This window comes from Athene cunicularia, assembly GCF_003259725.1.
Source record: "Athene cunicularia isolate RWA chromosome 8 unlocalized genomic scaffold, athCun1 chr8_part1, whole genome shotgun sequence".
Classification (NCBI taxonomy): domain Eukaryota; kingdom Metazoa; phylum Chordata; class Aves; order Strigiformes; family Strigidae; genus Athene; species Athene cunicularia.
This window is the reverse complement of record NW_020799109.1, coordinates 28173071-28194197: the sequence shown is the minus strand read 5'-3', so window position 1 is coordinate 28194197 and position 21127 is coordinate 28173071. Positions and strand designations below refer to the sequence as shown.

The window sequence follows — 21127 nt, the reverse complement described above, 5'->3', positions numbered from 1 at the left end:
AGAACCATTTGTTGGCTCTTTTATTGAGAATATAGCTATTTTCCAACTTAGAGATGACAAATTTTACAAATGTGAATTCTCAAATGTGCTAGAGCAAGTGACATATTTTGTGTGCTATATTATCTTTCACTTTGAAATATTTGAATATTCCTTGTTCTTTTTAATAAATAGATGACAACGAAATATACAACCCCCCCATTCATTGTCATTTTACTGCTAGGGGTAAAAAGGAATATAAGATATTCTGGAATTCTTAAGTTGTCAAAAGTGAGATAGAGGTTTGTTAGGTGCTCTCTTCTTTTTAAAATAAGAGGTGTATTTTTTTTTTGTCTTAACAGGGGTGGGGTTTTTGGTTTTCTTTCAACATCTCTGTTGAAAATAGTAATAAAGTGACTTTTGGGAAACAGACTTCAGTAGTGATCCATAAGGCGTTCTATTAATCTGTATTCTTGGATCAGGTCTCCTGAGCTGCTGTTCTGAGTGCCAATCAAGTTCTTTGCCCTGGTGTTTGAGGGCTTTTAACCAAGAAATGTTTTCTGGGGAAGAAACATCAAAATGGAACTTTGAGGTCAGGCTTTGATTGCAGGATGAAATGAACTGACACATATGCAACTTTGTTCAGCCTTTCTCCAGTCCTACTTCTTAGACCCTGTGGGGACAGGATGTGAGCTTATACCTGTGATTACCATGTGTCATTATTTCTGATTACAGCCTTGTTATGTAAGAGAAACTTTTGTGTTCTGTTTTGAAGGAAAAAAACCTCAGTTTCAAAATCCTGAGATGTGTTTTTAGTTATTCACCTCTAAGACAGGAAATTCAGAAGGTTACAATAATTAGTATTAATATTTGTATTCAAGAGTAGAAATGGGGGACCTATTTCTAGGTCTACAGTCTAGCAAGTTAGACTGTATCTATCCCTGATTCCTGGTTGATGCCCTTCTGAGGTAAGAGGGCAAGCTGCATGATGTTGAAGACCTGACAATTAATTGTGTTCTTACACTGTAGCAAAATCACAGCTGTATCTATAAAAGCTTTTACAAACTTCTTAAGCATGGTTTGGATTTATACTACAAGATGATTTTAGGAAATGAGGAGTTGTGTTTAAAAACATTACAGTGTTTTTAAGTGATTCTATTTTTCTTAAGGACTTGTAAAAATGTACAGAACTCCATTGTTAAAATCATGGGCTGTTAGTTTTTGAAAACAAACACTAATAATCTTTCATGATACAGAATTTGAATTACTTTTATTCAATTTAGTGATGTATTACAGGCAAGTGTAATCAGATGAAAACTGAGAATTTGATTCAAAATCTGTTCCTTATTCTATTAATGTAAATAAATCTATTTGAATCTTTCAGGTTGTTCCAGAAGATGACATGCTAAAGATAAAAGCAATAAATCATATCCAGTCAACTTGACTTTTTAACTAACCCTTTCTTGTTCTAGGCTGGTTTTCGTATGTGCAATCATATCTGTAGCATGTGCTCATACGTAATGCTCTGCTGATATCCATGATGACATGCTTACACATCTGAAGACTACTAGGGGCTTGAAAGTGTGTGTCCAAGTCTCTAAGTCTGTGAAATACAGAGTTGCTACTGATATTTTTCAGAGTATGCTGAATTTCTACACTGCAAAGGGAGGAAATTTACTGATTTTGATGAAGTTCGTCAGGAAATTGAAGTAGAAACAGATAGAATAACAGGAGTGAATAAAGGCATTTCTTCAATTCCTATTAATTTAAGAATATATTCTCCACATGGTAGGTAAAACCATTTCACTTTATATTTCTTTCATGTAACATATGTAGTTCTGTTTGTCTAGTTGTCTCCTTTTGTATGTGTTCTCACTGCTCAGTCAGAAGTCTTCTGTGATGAAAGAACTTCTGAGACTGAGTTGAACCAAAAATCGATATGTATCTGGAAGAATTCTCAACTTTCTTGTGTTATGAAACCACTCTACGGTGGAGAGCTGTTGCCAGTAGACCTGGGTGGAACACAGACTCTCTGTCCCATTTAACATTCTCATGATTTAAAAATATTCTCACTCTGAATCAAGATGAAACCAATCTTTCTCCCTAGTACATATAGCATTAGATTTTAGCTCACTGGTAAAGACAAATAATAGGAGATCGAAGACTTAGTGGCAAAACTTTTTGCTGCGCTCCAGATAGATTCCCTGATCAGTGATCTAGAAAGTCATTATGTCTCCCTGCCTTATTGGATGCTTATTGTTCACTGTCACTAAAAATATATTTAGACAACAGTGTTCAAACAGTGGTGTTTGAAGCTATTTTCTGTTGTAGACCCCCAGTATAGATCAAACTTAGTTCCTCTGGTTGCCATCTGCCCAATTTAATGAAGGCAATCTAGAGAAAATGTTTTGCATTGAATCTGTCTTGAATACAGGAGAAAAGTGGTATGTTTGGTTGAAGCACTTTATTTTTCTAACCACCTCATCTGATGTCTTCATTGCAAATCAAAGGGCAAAGATTAAAATAAAAGGAGAGGTAATTAAAGAGATGCTGAACCTCCCTTTGATGTACCATGAGCACTCTTGGCTCTAAACATATGCCCCTAAGCCCTTCTCTGCTATGCAGATGTGGCATAGCCAATTGGAGAGGAGCTGAACTGATTGCCCTCAAAGCTTGTTTGTTTGAACATGCTGACACCAGGAGAAAGTGAAAATTTCGTACCTAATGCTCTTTGTTTTATTAGGATCAGTCTTTTAGTTCATCAACTGTTGTCTGTATTAGTCAGACCCCAAATATGCTTCTGGCATTTCCTTTCAAAGAATTACATTTTCCTCATTTGTCTAAAAGATACTGTGTTACCCCAGTACTAGCTGAACAAGCTAGGGTGCCTCTAGTTGGCAGTGACCTGTACTGAGGAAATCATGCAGGGCAAAACAGGTTTTCTTAATGGATAAACTTTTTCATGTTTCATGCTTTTTCTTAAGAAGTTAGAGTAAAAAAAAAAACCCAAAACAACAACATACCCCCAAACCCCTTAACAACAATTTTCCTATGTAAATTAGGCTAGCTATTGGCTTTCTTAAATTGGAGACAGTGTTGAAAACATGGTCAGAGCACTGTATGTGGGGGAAAAAAAAAAAGGGCAAACAAAAAGCCTGTTTTGGGTTGATGTGAAAGATGCAGTGGGAATAGTATGTTGCCTGTGCTCCTGTTACTGGAAAAAGTTCAGAAAGCCATGTTGATTTGTTTAAGAGCCTTCAAGGATATTCAGTATAAGTATAATTCTTCTATCTATTTGTAATGTTTAAAATATTAACTAGTACTAATAAATTCGGAGGTGAAAGACCAACAGGGTAACAAGTGTACTTTTCAGATTGTCAGGCATTTTGTTTGAACCACTGACAATTATATACCTATAAAGGTAATTATGTGGGGGTTTATGTGACTACAATTTGTTGTAGCCATAGATGTGTAGACCTCTTTAGACATGTCTGGTGTGCTGACCAGTTTTATGATCCTGTGTTTTCCATATAGTATTAAGCCTGACTCTTATTGATTTGCCGGGAATCACTAAAGTGCCAGTAGGGGATCAGCCTCCAGATATCGAGCAACAGATCAGAGACATGATAATGCAGTTCATTTCTCGAGAAAACTGTCTAATACTGGCTGTGACTCCAGCTAACACTGATCTGGCCAACTCAGATGCACTGAAGTTAGCTAAGGAAGTGGACCCTCAAGGTAAGTATGATTGAACAAACCATTTTTGTGGTAATAGACCAACTCTTGTGTAAAATATAATTTATAATCTAGATGTGTATGCATATATTCTTATATAGGCTTCAACATCACAATAACTGTTAGCTCAGTATCATTCAGGAAATGATGCTGTAAGTGTATTTTTAAAATTTTCTCACTGTCCCTTATAAGCAAGTGGGGCAGAGCCTATCTAGAAATTTTTGCAGTACCTAGCAAAATAGACTGTGGTGCTGATAGGATTTCTGGATACTGGCATCATAAATTTTATACAGTCAAATCACAGGAATGCTGGGCCTTGTTACAGAGATTTGAGCAACACATTTCAGCACTGGCAGTAATAATCCCTTCTTTTCAGACATACCATAACTTGGAGTTGTAGCTGGTATTGTACAATGCAGGCTTTGAGAATATCACATAACTGTTATAAAATTCTAAGATGTAATTGTTCTTCCTGAATATAGATGATTCTTCACTATCTTTTTCCTCCTGCCTCCACCCCGGTCAGGTCTTAGGACTATTGGTGTGATCACAAAATTGGATCTGATGGATGAAGGAACAGACGCAAGAGAAATTCTAGAAAACAAACTACTCCCTCTTCGTAGAGGTGAGAATGTTCAGTTGCCTATATTCTTTGCAATCCAGATGATGGTTTAGAATAAGGGTGGTGATTGGGAGTCCTGGAGGTGAATCAAAGCTTACGCTGGACTTGATGAGTTCCTAGCTTTTATCATTATCTATTCAGCAAACATAAAATGCAACAGTGCTAAAAACACCCTGCAAGTAAAATATTTTCTTTCTGGACCTGGAAAATACACTTTATATTCCAGAGGAAGCAAGAAATCTCAGCAGAAGTTGTTAGCCAATTTTCTCTTGTGTGCCAGGTTTCTGTCGCTTGTAACAAAAGAATCTTTCACGTATGACAGAAACAAGCATCACAGCTTTGGTAATCTCACTGTAAACCAAGTTTAGACCCCTTCCAGAAATCTTCTATATGATTGTTCTGGCACCGTCTGCCACAGTTGCTCATACTGTTAACAATACCAAGAATTTTGATTCTAGTTACAATGAATTGATGAGACCACCATGGAGCATGTTGGCCCTGCAAATGAGAAGAAATTTCTTCTGTATTTTGCTAATGTTGTGTCATTTGTATATGTAGATCTCTCTGTGTGTGGTGATTTGGTTTGAGGGTTTTTTGGTTTATTTTTGAAGTGGTTTCTTTGTGGTACACCGAAGTTTCAGATATTTCTGTATTTGAATCGGTGATTTAAAAGAAAGTGTATCTGTTATGCATAAACAGGGTGAACAATTTAGACACTGTTAAGGTCATTACAGTACTTGTAAACATGATCTGAAATGCCTAAATTGGAAAGTTTTGTTTGAACTGAGGCAGTGTAGTTCTATTTAATATGAATTCAGTAGTTCAGGCGATAGCTGCACTGACTTACCCATTGGTTTTGTGATGTTTTAGGTTATATTGGTGTTGTAAACAGAAGCCAGAAAGACATTGATGGGAAGAAGGACATAAAGGCAGCTCTTCTAGCAGAAAGGAAGTTCTTTCTTTCCCATCCAGCATATCGGCACATGGCAGATCGTATGGGAACACCATATCTCCAAAAAGTTCTAAACCAGGTAAAATCTGAAGCCTTTGTGGTGAAGGCAGCTTTTATAAAGATAGGACCAATATAAAATCTTTGTTAAAATGAATGTTGGTCATTAAACCTCACTTACTCTTTCCTGCTTTTAACCTTTGTAAAAATTTTACAGTGTAATAAACAAAGCTGTATGTTACATGTAACATACAAAACCCATGAGATGCAGTTTCTGACTTTTACTGACAGTTCTGCACTCCCCTGTTCTCTTGAATACTGAATATAAACATAAAAATTAAGACCTCTCTCTTCCTTGGAAATATACCATCCTATTCCTTAATTATCACATTTCTTGTAGTTTAATAGGATTTTTAGAATTCAAATCTAGAAATTGGAGAGGATGGGGGGGTGGAGGGGTGGAAGGAGGCATTTTTAGAAATCATGTGTCCTTAGGGTTCACTGTATGCCTGTGAACTTAAAAATGTGCACTTTGTTGAATCTTTTAACAGAAACAGTATACTGTATACTAATGACATAAATGACAAAATAATTGGAACACTTTGTTCACACTACCTTTATTTTTGCCCAAAACTTTGGTTTGTTTCTATGAGTCCATGCAAAACCCTGTGAGATCACAGCTTCCTTCAGCAGGAAATAAAGGTCTATTTCCCAGTTACCTGGAGGAGAAACCCATACCTTACTGTCCTAATGAAGACACTGCCTACAGCAGACTTGGAGGATTATGTAATTCTCTTCACCATTTTGTGTCTGTGGGTATTACTCTTTTCAAAGTGCTATCCCTTAGCTTGAATAGCATGTGACCCTAATGATGATGCATTTCAGTAAGTTTGAAGAGGACAAAGTGAAGTAATGCCTGCCTCTCTAAAATTACTGGTGATGCTATGTTTTTTATTTTTTTAACTTAGTTTGAGCTGACCAGTGTTCTTGGCATTCCTACAGGTCAAACTTGATAGTGTTTTTACAAGTTCACTGTCAAATTGCAGCCTTTGGTCTGGAATAGATAAAGGCCAGGTCAGCCTGGCTTTGTCCATTTTGGACAGCAGCTGGAAACAGAAAAGGTATTGATTAAGGTAGGAAACGAAGTGGCTGGCCTGCTTAATTTCTTGCTACAGTGACTTTGCATCTGTAACTTCATGGCCAGGCTATGGCATGCTCTAGACTCACTAAAGAATGCTAATGCCACTTATTTGTGCCTTGGAAATGTACTCTTCAGCAGGATGCAAGAACTCGCTTGTATCCTGCAATTTTGTCTGTGTTTAGGATGTTCTGCCTCTCTTTATATCTTGAAAGTTTAATCCATATGTCTTGGTTCTGACACAGAAGCATGAGCTGCATATACCTTTGGACTGTCTTATCTATCCTGACTTGCACTGTTCTAGGTACTATTATTTTTTTTTGTGAGCTGTTTTGTAAATATAGTTATTGGAGTATGAACTGTTAGTCTTCTGCTGCCATTACTGTGAGTAGAATATTATATACGGGAAGATCTATTTAAGTTTTATCCCTAAGATATTAGGGACCTATTAGTGTTTGTGATTTCGGGTAGTATTTCTGTTTCTCTGCATCCACAAGGTGGTGCTCCAGGGAAACTCCAGCTTTTGTTTTTGTGTCTGTTGGGTTTGCTGAACAACTTTTATGTTGAGTTTACATATTTTAGTATATGACATTCTTAACTTATAGCTTGTCTGACTGGGGTTGGAAAGAGGGTTTGCAGCATAGTGCAAGAAGTCTGCTTTGGTTTTAATCAAAGAATGGGTACAATGCATGAGAAATTTATGGCACAGGTAAGACATTGACAGTGCTGTCCAAACAGGTTACAACATATATATGCAGAAGTGATGTAAGTTAAATACCGATCTGGTAAGTCTTTCTATTCAATTTATTTTCCAGTACTTTCAGGTATATTTTCACAAATGAAGACTGATAGTCTTGAGTGCTAGAACCTTTTTCAGCTAAAACCAATTGTTTAAAAAAGGTAATTTTCTACAATCATTAATATGAGGGCAAACTCTCTTTCCTGTAGTCTGCTTTGTACAAGGAAGCTGAAATCACATGGAAGTGACTTTTTCCAATGGTGGCAGAGTGCTAAGTAGGTATTATGTATGTCTACACTTCCCTCCATCTCTGTTCTCAATGGGCTGTGGATGCTCAGAATCTCTTCCTTGTGCCACATTGCCTTGTGGCTGTAAAGTAAAGGAGTTGTCATGCTGAACAAGTATATAGGGAATTGGGAAATACCCTTAGGAAAACCAGCAAAATGGAAGTGGTAACATCAGTGCTCAGTGATGAGAGAGGTCATTTCAAATTACATATGTAATGTGTATAACTTTTTTTGTGTGTAACTAAAGAAGTATGTAGTAACAGGGCTCTTTGAGAGGGTGAAGGAATTTTTTAAGCCCCCTTATATGTATGCAAAAGGAATATTGTATTGTTCTTTAACAGTCTCCATTGCTTCAAAGATCAAAAGGACCTGCATTGGTAAACTAGCACAGATCATGGCTGATACACTTGGCAGTCAAAAGGAAATGATTTGTGTTCTTGCTTTCATCTTTATTAACAGTATAAAAGGACTTTATTTTCTTTTTAGCAACTTACCAATCATATTCGGGATACCCTGCCAGCATTCAGAAGCAAACTCCAGAGCCAGCTGCTTTCTATAGAACATGAAGTAGAAGTATACAAAAACTTCAGACCAGAAGATCCAACCAGAAAAACAAAAGCCCTGTTGCAGTGAGTGTCTAGCCTTTTTGTCTTCTTTTTCACTTTGTATAGGTTTGTCTTTTTTTTTTTTTTATATCTAATGGGTATAAATTTAAAGATTATGATATGGTTAAGGATTAAACTCCAAGGAATTCTGTGTTTGATGTTCCAGAACACTTTATTTACTTTATAACTTCAGCAGAGTTTTCCCCAAATGAATTTTAGTAATCCTAGAAAAGAGAGTATGCATAACAGGAAAAGATACAATGATGGGCAACATAGATGATCAAAGCTAAGAAACTGCTTCTGATTGTTTAGACAGGTTCTTCAGCCTGCCAAAAAGATGACCACAAGCAAGGGGAGGAGATTGTGTTAGAAGTCTGTAAGATGAGGAGTCTGAAATGAGAATAGGCAATGCTTCTTTTTCCAATACAAAAACTTGTCTATCCAAAATAACTTGAAGATGGAAAGATCAAAATTAATCATAGATGGTAGTCCATCATGTGCACCTAAACCACAGAGCTCTTTGCTGCAGGAGCTGATACTAAAAATTTGTGTGCTTTCAGAAAGCAACTAGGCAAAATCTTGGGGATGAGGAAGACATTTAAAGTTAGTAAGTACAAGGACAAATTTCTGTTGTGTGGAGCCCATAAACAACAATTTATTGAGGCCAAGAATGTATTCTGGAGAAATATTACGCTGAGCTTGCTTTGTTCTCCTAGGCACTTATTGTTGGTGGCTGTCATGATATGGGTTTTGTTCTGCTGTAGTACAGCTATTCTTAAGTTCAAGTGATAGTGTATCAAGGTAGGTGAACTTATTCTTGCTGGGCACACTTCTGACAACTAGCAGCAAAATAGGTGATGTGATGTGCCACCTGTGCTTGTGTTAAAACTGACCTGGCAGATGTTGACCCTTTTGGGCTCAAGAAGTCATTGATTGAATACTGTTGTTTGCCAGAAGAATTGCAGTGATTTTTGGAGCTATATTGTTATCATAAATTCCAAACTAGAAAACTTTTTCACTGTTGAGTCACTGTCCAATTTGGGTCTCATCCACAAAATAAGTCTGTTTGACAAGACTTTGATAACACTATTGTAATGTGACGGAACAGAGATGACTTCATCTGACTGTGAATCAAGTGGAAGTGGAATTGGAGCCTTTGTTGTGGGTTTAGCACTGTTTTCAGGGATGTGTAATACTCAGCATTATGTAACTTTTCACCTGAAAGGTGAAATGGCAGCATTTTCTCTCTTTTTCTAATTGTAGCCCTCTGCAATCACTTCTGTGTTCATATGCGATTAAAATTTGCCTCTTAGAAATCATCTAAAGGAAGAAAAAGAGATGTAAAATGGATCTAGCTCTTTTGTATGACTGTTATATTTCTATTCCAACTGATTTCAAAGGTTTTCAGCCATCTCAGTTCTGTGGGATAGGTGCTAATAGCACTGGATTATGAAAATACATAAATTCTGGACATGATTCATTCTCTGATTAAAAGTCTGGAATTCACAAGGAAATATGGTCACCAGAATTAGAGAGGCTTTCGTGAGCCAGCTTATTTACTCCTTGTTTTTATAACAACTGTATCTGAAAGAGTAGACATCCCTCATGACTTTACTTCAAATGTTTTGATTGCAAAACCAGAGGGACATCACCTCTGACTCTTCCATAACAGTATAACGCAGGTTTTTTAATTCACTCTGTATATTTGGTGACTTAACTGCTAGAAACTTACATTGTGTTGTGAGTTGTTAGATGTTCCTGGTATCTCATGCTTTTCTGCTATTGTAACGTGTTCTAAAGGAAAAACAATTCCATTTCGTTTCAGCCTAAGTCATCCTGCTTGATACTTCTCTGCATAATTTTTTCAAATTCCTCTGTTATAAGTAACCTATGGGAGAAATTAACTTACTTTCACTTTTCCTTCTTTTGGGGTGTGGAAAGTAATGTAACTGGAACCCTTTCCTCTGATTCTTGAGAACAACCTCACCCCATAAGATGATCTTTTAAGTTTTCACAGTCTTCTTCAAAAAATGAGTCTGGGATCCTACACTTAGACTCCTCCTATAATTCTGTTAACCTGGCCATACAGGTATCTGAGGTTTATCTGCAGTTGATACAAAATTTTACTTCTTGACAGAATCCGTCACTTCAAATTTTATGACTAGATGTCTGTACGTACTTAATTATTTAATAAAATACAGTTGAGCTATTCCTTAATCTTCCATAAATGGAGGAATTCTCTGCTCCTGTTGCAGAAATCTAAGCACAGTCAAGTAAGCCGGAGCTTGTGGTACTGAGAGCTGCCACACTGACATTTTATTACTACTTCTTGGGCTAGCTTTTTGGCATGGAAAAGTAAGTTCCTTAGCAGTCTCTTCCAAAGTTTCCAGCACTGGATCAGCTTAATGGCTTAATTCACATCATGCTATTGGACTGTATCTTTTTTTTATTTGAAAAATCAAAGGGTCATTGTGGAGAAGTAAGCTCTCCACAAATGGTACCTTCTGCTGTAAAATTGGAGATTTTTAGCTTGTGGTGGTCTGTCCTGTTGAGCTCTGCAGTTTCTGTAACAGCATTTAAATATGGGTGTGTTTTTCTACTCAAATACAGTAAGTATCAGAACTTAAACATTAGTACTTTTATTTGCTTATCCTACTAAAAAGACTGCTATCATTTTTTCTTCTCAAAAAAAAAATTTTTAAAATTTATGTAATAATGGTAACATTTACAATTTTATGATCTTTGATAAAACCTGAATGTAGCCTGGTACCTGCTGTATTTGTAGCTGACTTTAATCTACAGTTTCATAAACAGTATTTAAAAAACCTCAAACCAACATTTATGAAGAAAGAAAATAATATAATGAGCTATGTCCTGTGTGACAGAAGGGGTGTAGGGGAGTGGGTGTGTAGGTGCAGATTTTATGGGTTGGCAACTTGGTTGAATGAATTGTTATAGATACTTTTGTCAATTCCTAAACAAGTTTTAATAGGGCACTAGTAGTCACATAGTACTGAAGTACAAGTTGGTAGTTGACATGCTTAAATGGTTGTTTGTTTCTTTTTTCCTCCCCTCTTTGAAATTTAGGATGGTACAACAGTTTTCAGTGGACTTTGAAAAAAGAATTGAAGGATCAGGTGATCAGGTTGATACGCTAGAACTTTCAGGAGGTGCCAAAATCAATCGTATTTTCCATGAACGTTTTCCTTTTGAACTAGTGAAGGTATTTATCCATCTTGATGATGTGTTTTGTGTTTTGTGTTTTATTTATGTATTCTTATGTTCATATTGATCATAGTAAAGCCAAGATAAAGTTTGACTGCAAGAACATGCTCTTAACTGTGTAAGAAATTGCATGAAGTGATAATTGAGACATTGGGCTTCATTTCTAGTTTCAGATAATGAGACATGCAAAGAAATCTGAACTCTAGTAATTAGAATATAATTATAATCTCAGTTGTTACTGTTTTCCATACTTCTAAATTATTTTATCACAAATGACATCTTCCTTCTGGTTAGATGAGGCAGGGAAACAACTACAAGTTCAAGTAACTTGTACCTATTAAAATTAGACTTATGAAAAATAGCCATTTTCTATGTTTTCTACTTCCTGTTTTCACAGCATTAAATCAAATCCAGCTTTCAGTCCTACATTTTCATAGTACAAGATGGAACAGAATCAAATTTGGTGTTTTGAAATAATGTTTCTCCTCTTGATACATCTCTTCTTGCCCATCCTTTGGGTAACAGAATAAGTGGAGGTTCAGTGGGGTGTGAACTAGTGAAACTTGACTTCCTATGAACTTATAAAATATATTCTTCAATTATTTTTTTTTTTTCTTTCACTGCAGTGGCTTCTGCTTCTCTTCATCATGAACCCTACTGTATCTATAGTCCCTGTTCTTTTATGCTTTTTCTAAGCTTCCTTTCTGCCTGTTTTATGTTCAACTGCCTTGATATCCCCTAACTTTCAGTTGGGTAAGAATCAGACAAGCATGTGGCTGGTATGTGGTAGGTCAACTAGCAGTCGAACAGAATAGATAATAGTTGGGCTTTGGTAATGACCCATTTGTTTGTGATAACACTAACTTCTCTTCCAGCTAGCTGGCTTTCAAGACACTGAAAGAAAAGCTTTACACCTTCACAACTGAGACTGCACTTCTAGTAAATTTGATTGAAAAACACTAGGATGGGAAGAGGAGTATAAACAGAACATAATCACAGAAGTTGCACCGCTTTAGGAAATAAAGCTTAAAAAAAAAAGTTGCATCTTACTAATGTTGTTTCTGGCTTACTCTTTCAACTCATGTCTATTTTGTGATGTTCTGCAAAGTCCTTCCAGTGGTTGGTATATCTGGAACAGAAGGGTGCATAACTTTCAACAGTCCTTACTGCTGCCTGTAGCCTTAGTGTTAAAAAGTTTTAAAATTCTTACGCTTTGTTTAACAAAACTAGAAATTATTATTTCGCCAGTTGAACTTGCCTGTCTTCCAGTTATATTGGGACAGGTAATATTTATTTAAAAACTTCCCCTAATATGGTCTCATATGCTTTTGTTCCTTTAGATGGAATTCAATGAGAAGGAACTGCGGAGAGAAATAAGTTATGCAATCAAGAACATACATGGTATCAGGCAAGTGCTCCTGTGTTTTCAAGCCCAGTGACATTATAGAGGGTGTGATCTCTTTAACCTGTGGACACGCTGGCTATTGAGTGGTAAACTATATTACTAATGCACTGCTCCCAGCAGCTGACTTTTTTCTTCCACTCCTTCACGCTTCTGTTTTTCAGGTAGCTATTTTGGGTCAAACAGCTGGTTTGCCTGAACAGGTTTAATTTACCTGAAAATCCTTGAAAATTATTTTACTAGAAAAAAGAGTCATTGATTTTCTCTGTAGTGACTGCAGTTCCACTGTGCCTGTACTCCTGAAACATCATAAGTTTTAGAGGGATAACTTGTGTCTTGATATGGGGGAAAAAAACTTTTCAGCTTGTGTTGCAGCATACTCCTTGCACAATCTCACTCCCCTTTATTCTCAACTGTTTCTTGAAGTGACTGGTTTACAAGTGAGTTGGCCGAGGTTTCTTTTTGTGGATGTGTCTGCAGTGTATTATTAGGTTTGCGAAGAGGGAGGTATTTGGTTTGGAATGACCTAATTATCTCATTTTTGGAGTGATCTGTCCATTTCAGAGGGATACTTCACCAGATGCATTACCCGTGTAAATGTTCTTTTGACAATAGAAAGACTTGGGTGGTTCTTTTATGGGTTTTTCCTTCCTACCCACTTTTGAAAGTGTTGCTTACAAGCTTTGTTGTTCCTAGTATTTTGGAGAATGTTCTTCATATTACTTAAATAGTAATGTTACCAAGGTGACCTGGTGAGCTCTCAACCCTGAAACCTTGAAGCAATACAGTACTTTGCATCAATAAATAATGAATTGAGAATGTTAGGCAAATCACCTGTAGTGCATTTCTACGGCAAATCACCTGTAGTGCATTTCTGCTTTATTTGAATAATACATCTTGTCAGAGGAAGTAACATGAAATGGATTACCCCAATTTTTCCGAAGGTGTGGGGAAACAGGTATTTCAGGCCAAGATAAAGGGCTGAGGTTGGAGCATGCCATTTATCCCTTACATAAAGTTTGCTGCACTTCTGAAGAGGCTTTACTGCACTATATCAGTAGTCTACACTACTCATAGTCATCTTCTAGTCGGAGGGCATATTTCTACTTTATTCTTACTCACAGTGGCACTTGGTTTTTAAAGGAAAAGGAGCAAATACAGTTCTGTGAAAGGCTGTGTTAGGGATTGTTATTACTCAGCTCTAAGTTTCTGAAAATGAAGATATAAGCAGTTCAGTAAAAAAAATCTTCCTTGCATGATGTTTATATCACTGTCTTACATATTTTTATCTCCACAGAACAGGTTTGTTTACTCCAGATATGGCATTTGAAGCCATTGTTAAAAAACAGATAGTTAAGCTGAAAGGACCTTGCTTAAAAAGTGTGGATCTGGTGATGCAAGAGTTAATCAACACTGTCAAGAAATGCACTAAAAAGGTAACTTGCAAATAGATCTGGTAACATAAGTATAACGATAATACAAAGCTTGTCTTATGTTTTATGGTATTATAAGAGATTTCTGATCTAGTCATTTGATGTACAGAGTAAGGCTATAAAGCAATTAAAATTTCTGCAAAACTCAAAACAGTGCAATGCTAAAAATGTTAATTTTTTTTATTCCTGTGTTTTGAATATATATATATATATATATATATATATATATATATATATACACACACACACATACCCCTCATGACTGGAGTTTTATTGAGAGTTGCTCCCAGTTTCCTCTTTAAAATCACATTTTCATTCGTACCGAAGATTGGAATGTAAGCAGCAATTCTGTGGATGTGAAATGCTCTTTCTATATTGAAACTTTACTGGGTAATATCACAAGTTCTTTGTGATATAAAGGGTCTAAAACTTTATCTGGGCTTTTTTCATACACAAGCCCAAAATGTCTGATCTCCGTCTGTCAAGAAATTAGAAGTAGAAAGCTAGGAAGGTTTTCTCTCACTTGTATTTGAACAGTCTTGCATTAATGTTGATGAATGAGCTTGCTGCACAGAAATGTTGAACATTTAAGTGGAAAGAATTGCTGAGCATTAAACTTCCTGGTGTGAAAGTTGAGTGCTTTGGTTAAACTTTTAACTCAAGATCCTGCAAGTGTAATGAATTAAGAGAGAAGTTAATCAAAGCTAAACACAACATTACTATGAGTATTTGTGAATGGTTTTCCTGAAGAGTGTACTTGTGTTGGTGTATACTGTTAGAATGAAACCTCAAACTTCCAACCCTCCAGCTGTGGCTAAGGAAGCATGTCAGATATATTAATATGAACCTTCTTTTTCCTCATGCTCCTTCCCTTCATAGGAAAGTTGTCATCTACCAGTACTGTGACTCACTTGCTAGAGCACTGACAGCTAATAGTTGCTGATTTTCAATTATCTTTTCTCCCATTACTCTGTGATGTTCTAGAAGATTCCACTGACTCTTGTAGACTTCTTAGCTAACTGGCCTCACCTTCTGTTCATCTGCTTTACCCTTGGTGTAGGGCACCCTAATAGTAGCAAGTACAGGAGTTGTTCTGGCATATGAGCATAGATATGCTGAAATTGTTGAGAAATAGACCATCATGTCCTTTGCATTCTTCCAAATAATGCAATTTTTATTGTACCAATGAGCAGGTAAAGGAACTATTTCTCAATACAGGAAAAGATGACAGTCTTTTGTCAAAGATCATAGAGGAGCAGATTGACTGCAGTATTTTGAGCAGTGTTTCCAGGGTTTTTTTTCTACTTCTGTCAAAGTTTGCACAATATGTCACATGAATTAATTGTGCAGATTCTTTTCTCAGTGCTGTTGGGCAAATTTACTGTTGTGTTTTGCTGTTCACTTTTTAAAGTATTGTTATTGAGGTTTAAGGATGTTGCCACAAGGTGGAGCCTTCAAAGAACAAGAAACTTGAAAATTATTTTAAGTGCCAGTCTGGAATTAGGCACAAGAGAAGAGAGAACATGGAGAAACCTCACCCCAAGGCCGATAAGCTGTGGCTCACAGTTCCAAAGTGTCTTTTCCTCAGTGTTCCATGGAGCAAAGCGCAGAAACAATCCAAGAGCTAGGTCTTTCCAGCTGCTCTGGAAAATTATTATTAATAGCAAGTAAGACTTGCTTTATAGTGTAGTTAACTTTTAGATCAAGCATTTATAATAATTGCTTGCATCCAAAGAGAAAAGCTGGAGGCTCCTCTGTGTTATACTGAAGCCACCCTGTAGGTGTAAACTTTTATCAATTTTCCTTTTCAGTTGGCAACATATCCAAGGCTGTGTGAGGAAACAGAAAGAATTGTTGCCGGCTACATTCGTGAAAGAGAAGAGAAGACCAAGGATCAGGTGAGAATAAATAGGAAATTCAACAGTTTGGGGAGATGTGCAGAGGAGGGAAGTTCTTATATATAAAGTATGGGAAGACCATAAAATATTTTTTTACAAATGTTTTTTCAGCAGGCTGCACACTTTTAGAAGAGGAGATCAATTGCTCATCTACCATTGAGCTCTGAGGAAACTAGAATTGTTACAGAAAATACGGCTTTTTGAGATTAGGGTTGGTGGCTTAAAGTAGCATTGGCTTGTTCCTGTGCAACAGTGTGTTATGCTCTAACAGCTATGTGTGGGAAATCGATTCATGATTACACAAACACACAGAAATACTCAGCCTTTTTTCTACTCTGTTCCCAGGTGTTTTTTAACACATCAATCCCATGTTCTAATTACAGTGAGGCCCATGAGCAATTGTACTGGAACACTTGTGTGACTGACAAGCTACATAGTGGATGTGTGAGCTCTGACAAGTGTGGCTGCTGAAGTTCTGTGTTGCTGAACAGTAGTATCAGCACGCAGACTCCAGCTGAGCAACTTGGCCCTGTCTGTCCTGGGCCATGTTGACAGGAATGCTGAGGTGCATAGTGAAGAACCACTGGAACTTAGCCCCTGAGGGCTACTGCATGCTTTGAAAGGCAGCATCTCAAATCTGAAAACTAATAAAATAATTTCTCCTTTGGATTCTAAAATCAGCAAGAAAAAGATGCTTCCTATGGCTATTCTAAAAGGCAGGGATTGCTATCAAGTTGATAATTTTAGGCTGTGGTTTTTTAAACTCAAATTTAACATCTGATTTAACCAGTGCCCTTCCAGGTTCATGGATTTAAAAAAAAAAAAAAAAAAAAATAAAAATCAGAGAAACTTCTTTAGAACATGCATCACCCAGATAAGCACTCTAAATCCAGGAAACTTCAATGCTTAAATTACATGTGAGAAAATCCACTGGACATGGAAGCAGGAATTATTGTCTGGAGAGTGCAGAGTGTGACAACAAAAATATTCGGGAAAGAAGGGCTAGGCAGAGCTCTTAAGTTGTTCTAGATTCCTGGCTCTCGAGTCTTGTCCCTCTGAGAGCTAAGGAACTGTGCAGCATGTCCTGCTTCTTTTCCTTTAATCTGTGCTGTGAATGTAGCCTTAAAAAATTTTTTTTTAAAATTTCTCAGAACAAAATACAAAATACCAGCTTTCTGTAAATGCCAGGAATTGGTCAAATAGGTTATTGTCACATATTGTTGTTAAATCAAAACATTAATGAGGATAATTTCAGAGGTAAGAGCTAGACCCAAATCCTCACTAACTTTTGCTCTGAGGCACTTAATATATTCTAGAAACTGTAAAGAATTTGGAAGTGATGGTGTAATTGAGAAGCTGTACAAAAATAACTCTGTACACTTTGAGGAGATTAAATGCTACCCTTTGGTAGCAATAGGTTTCTTTCATTTATCATCAGGGAGCATGGAAGTCTGTCAAGGGCAGGGGGAAGTGCAGACCCATGCATGTTCAAGAAGCTGTTCAAGGGTGGGAGTGACCTTTCCCTAATATCTTAGCAAGTTCTTTGCCAAGTTTGATTATCAAGTTTGAAACAAACTGTGTCTCTGGGCTATTGAAGGCCTGGCAAGTGATAAGTACAGAAAACATTCATTCTGTTATTTCATTGACTAGCCTATCTCTGAATTCAGATGTGTGAACCAGAATGGCTGTTCTACTACCTGGACTGTACATTTTCTGTGACAGGGCTAACTTATCTATCACTTCTTTGTGTAGTATCTAAAGAAAATGTAGGTACCCTGATTTTAGGTTTAAGATTTAGGTTCCATGCTAGCTTGAATGGAATGCTACAAATAGACAGAATTTTGCTTGACTTGGAAAACGTAGACCTAGAATCTATGTTATATATTATTAAACACTCTCTGGCCATGTATGATTGATCTTAATGAAGTGAACAAGGGCCAAGATAGTGTAAAAAAAAAAAAAAAATATTTGTCAGGAGAAAAAATAGAGGAAATTGAATTGCTTTTCTGTAGTCTAGCTTATTAAACAAGCATACGAACAGAATTGGTGGGATTTAGAAAATATTGTTGCTTTTGGATTGAACAATTACAAAAGGAATATTCAATAATGCAGAAAACTCAAGTTTTGTTCCTTTCTCCTGGCCTTTTCCTCAATCTCTCTCCCCTACCTTACCCACCGTTTTTTTGCACTCCTGTCTCTACTAATAGGTGCTGCTGCTGATTGATATCCAGGTTTCTTACATCAACACTAACCATGAAGACTTCATTGGCTTTGCAAAGTATGTATACAAAGACTTTGTTATAAAGACACTGTCAGTTGTAGTTTTGTTTTTAAAACTAAGTTCAAAACAAAAGTCCTGAAGTGTGACAGTGAAGATGCAAGTTACAAAGATCTGAAGTTGCAGGAACATCCTCTTTCTCAAGAAACATACTATTGAACTCTGTCCCACTTGTAAGGGATTCTCCACCCGAGTTCACAAGAATGGTTGTTCTGAAGCTTATGTCTTGGTCTGGAATCACATGCATCTCAGGAAGCAGCTTTGGCAAGCTGATGCCCTCACTGTATCCATTTTAGGACCACAGACATGTATAATATTGGTGGTCTTTCCACATTGTTGCTAACGCATATTTTGGGAGCTGTGATTCCATGTGAAACCGTTTTGTTCAGACTAATGGATGTCACTGAATTGTAAGTGTGCCTGCTGTTTGGTTGTAGAGAATAATAGTAGCAGAATGCCCTGAAGGGCCTGGTTTGACGTTCTCCTTGCTTAATTGAAAAGGCTGTGAGAATATTCTCCAGAATGTTCTCCCTCTGCTTCCAGCAATTTGTGCCTCAGGGACTTCATATCAACATTTTGACACTAGTAAAAATGTTAAAGATGTCTTCACTCTTTGAAGAGTAAATGTTCCTTCAGTCATATTCATGCCATATTTGCCATAACAGTGTTTGGAATCACCACAGGTTTCACCCATGTGGGATGCTGGCAACAAAGTTTGGCACCACAGTACGTATTATACTATGACCTATTCTAGTTAACATTGTGAAGGAAGGTCCACATCTTTGGCAGTATGCCCTGAAGGTTTAAAACATGGAGTTTAGTAAGCTGAGAGGGGAGAAGGCAAAGCCAGGGACTATTTATGTGTTTTGTTTGAACAACTTTCTCTAGAATCACTTGCAGGTCCTAGATATCCTTATCAGTTCTATTGACAAATGACAGGATGTTGTAGGAATGGTAGCTGGCCTTCTAGAGGTCAAGATAACAACATGCTATTTACTTTTCTTCATCCTTTTCTGACAGGAAAAAGCCTGCTAAAAACACTCCATATATTCATGGTGTGTGTTGTGACCTTAAAGTCACATAGTCCAGCCTTCTTCTCAGAGGAGGGCCAGTGCTGAGTTCAGACCAGGTTACTTAGGGCTTTGTCCAGTCATATCTGTAAAACTTTCCAAACCAGAGATTCTCCAGCCTCTCTACGCAGCCTATTCCAATGCTTGCCTCTCCTCCTGTGAAAAGACTTTTCCTTGGGTCAAGTTTCCATGTTTTATAGTCTTGAATTCTGGAGTGCCAGGCGTAACTGGAGCTATTTCATTATGTTTCTCCCCTGGAAAAAATCTCCCTTGTGGATGCTGCTGCTGGGGCCTGTAATTCAGTCCATGGCCTTTGCTGCAGTGTTTTTTTCCAAGAAGTTGAAATGCCTGAATTGAATTTCTTGGGAAAGCTGCTTCCTCTTTTGCCAGTTGAGATCTAGAAATCCCCAGCTGCTGTGTGTGGAGTATAAGTAGATAACGTATGGTTTTCTGCTTAAGTTCACTGATAAGTTTAAGCAAAAGTTTCTATAGCTTGCAATTGATGGCAAGTATCTTTGTTGATGTGTTCAACTGGAAGAGAAAACTTAGATATCAAAGAACAGTTTAAAATGTAAAATATATTAGAGCTAAACAGGAGAAAATACACATTTTCTGTTACCATATTATTGTTATAGTAATTGTGTTAGAACTGGAAAATGAAATAATTTTGGGTAGCGTATGGTCTTCTGCAGTATCTAAACATTCAGTTCTGGACTACAGATTCCCCAGATTCCCTAGTGCTTCCTTTCTTTTGCTGAATCTTTAAGCCAGTTGCCTCATGTGACTGCAGTGTTTTATTGTTAGTCCTGTGAACCTTGCTCATAAGCACAAGAGCGCAAGACATTTCAAAATACCCTGCAGTGTTGCACAGCCTAAGGCAGGTACAATGTGATGTGAATTGACTTGAGAAGGATTTAAGAATGCCAATCTTTAGAAAAACTTTGTGTAGTTATGAAGTTATGAAATCTTAGAATATTAATGTTTGTCTAATTTGCCAGAATGAGTGGTAAAATGTTGCGACTGAGTTTGTTTCCAGTTGGTGTAACTCAGACATAGCTACATGTTTCAATTTACATGGAGTAATTTGTCTTTAGAACAGTAAATAGCGGACCAATTGCTGGGCTGTTTCTAAAAGGTGTGGGTTTCTTAGTAGGATGTTAATGGTCTAATTAGCTTTCCTAAGGCAATAAAATAAATTTTTTAAAAATAACCAAAACCCCAAACCCCAAACCAAAAGAATGGCAATGAGGTTTCCTAAAGCCATCTCATGTGTGTTTCTCAAACAACAAATTGGAATTAGTGAAGAGTTAGTGATGTGTTTTCTGTATGTGGGTTATTTAATTGTAATTTATGCATCAAAGCTTATGCAACTCAGACAATGCACCAGGGACATGCAGTGTTATTTGGCCAATAGGATCTGGATGATTGAGAGCTAAGCCCAGCGAATAGGCGCATGGAATAAACAACCTTGTGGATCTTCTCACAGACGGCATGTGGATTGCTGGTTTGATAGAGTATGGTCCAGTGGGCAGGATCAGAATTGGGACAGGGCTGAGTGATACTCCAGGAATTCTTTGGAAGAACAGTTGTGTGCAGAACAGTTGCAGGATTGGCCTGTAGCCTGTGATCCAAGCACACCTTTCATACTCTTTCAGGGCAGCATTTGTAGCTGATCTAATATGTATGCTTCTTTCTTCAGTTAATCAGTGCCTGCTGAAATGGTATAACCTAATCCAAACAGAACTTCCTGTCACAAGTGGCTGCTTAGGT

The 21127-nt window shown here is 37.1% G+C and overlaps 1 protein-coding gene across 5 annotated transcripts in view; it reads left to right on the top strand.

Moving 5' to 3' along the window:
* LOC113483084 (dynamin-3-like) overlaps positions 1-21127 on the top strand; it is a 196710-nt gene that overhangs the window by 41987 nt on the left and 133596 nt on the right. For all 5 annotated transcript variants that reach the window (XM_026854334.1, XM_026854335.1, XM_026854333.1 and 2 more), the window contains exons 9-18: positions 1615-1764; positions 3511-3714; positions 4238-4336; positions 5204-5364; positions 7933-8075; positions 11139-11274; positions 12617-12684; positions 13976-14114; positions 15923-16009; positions 18217-18287. In XM_026854334.1, the coding sequence (XP_026710135.1) occupies positions 1615-1764; positions 3511-3714; positions 4238-4336; positions 5204-5364; positions 7933-8075; positions 11139-11274; positions 12617-12684; positions 13976-14114; positions 15923-16009; positions 18217-18287 (1258 nt within the window). The remainder of the gene's footprint in view (positions 1-1614; positions 1765-3510; positions 3715-4237; positions 4337-5203; positions 5365-7932; positions 8076-11138; positions 11275-12616; positions 12685-13975; positions 14115-15922; positions 16010-18216; positions 18288-21127) is intronic.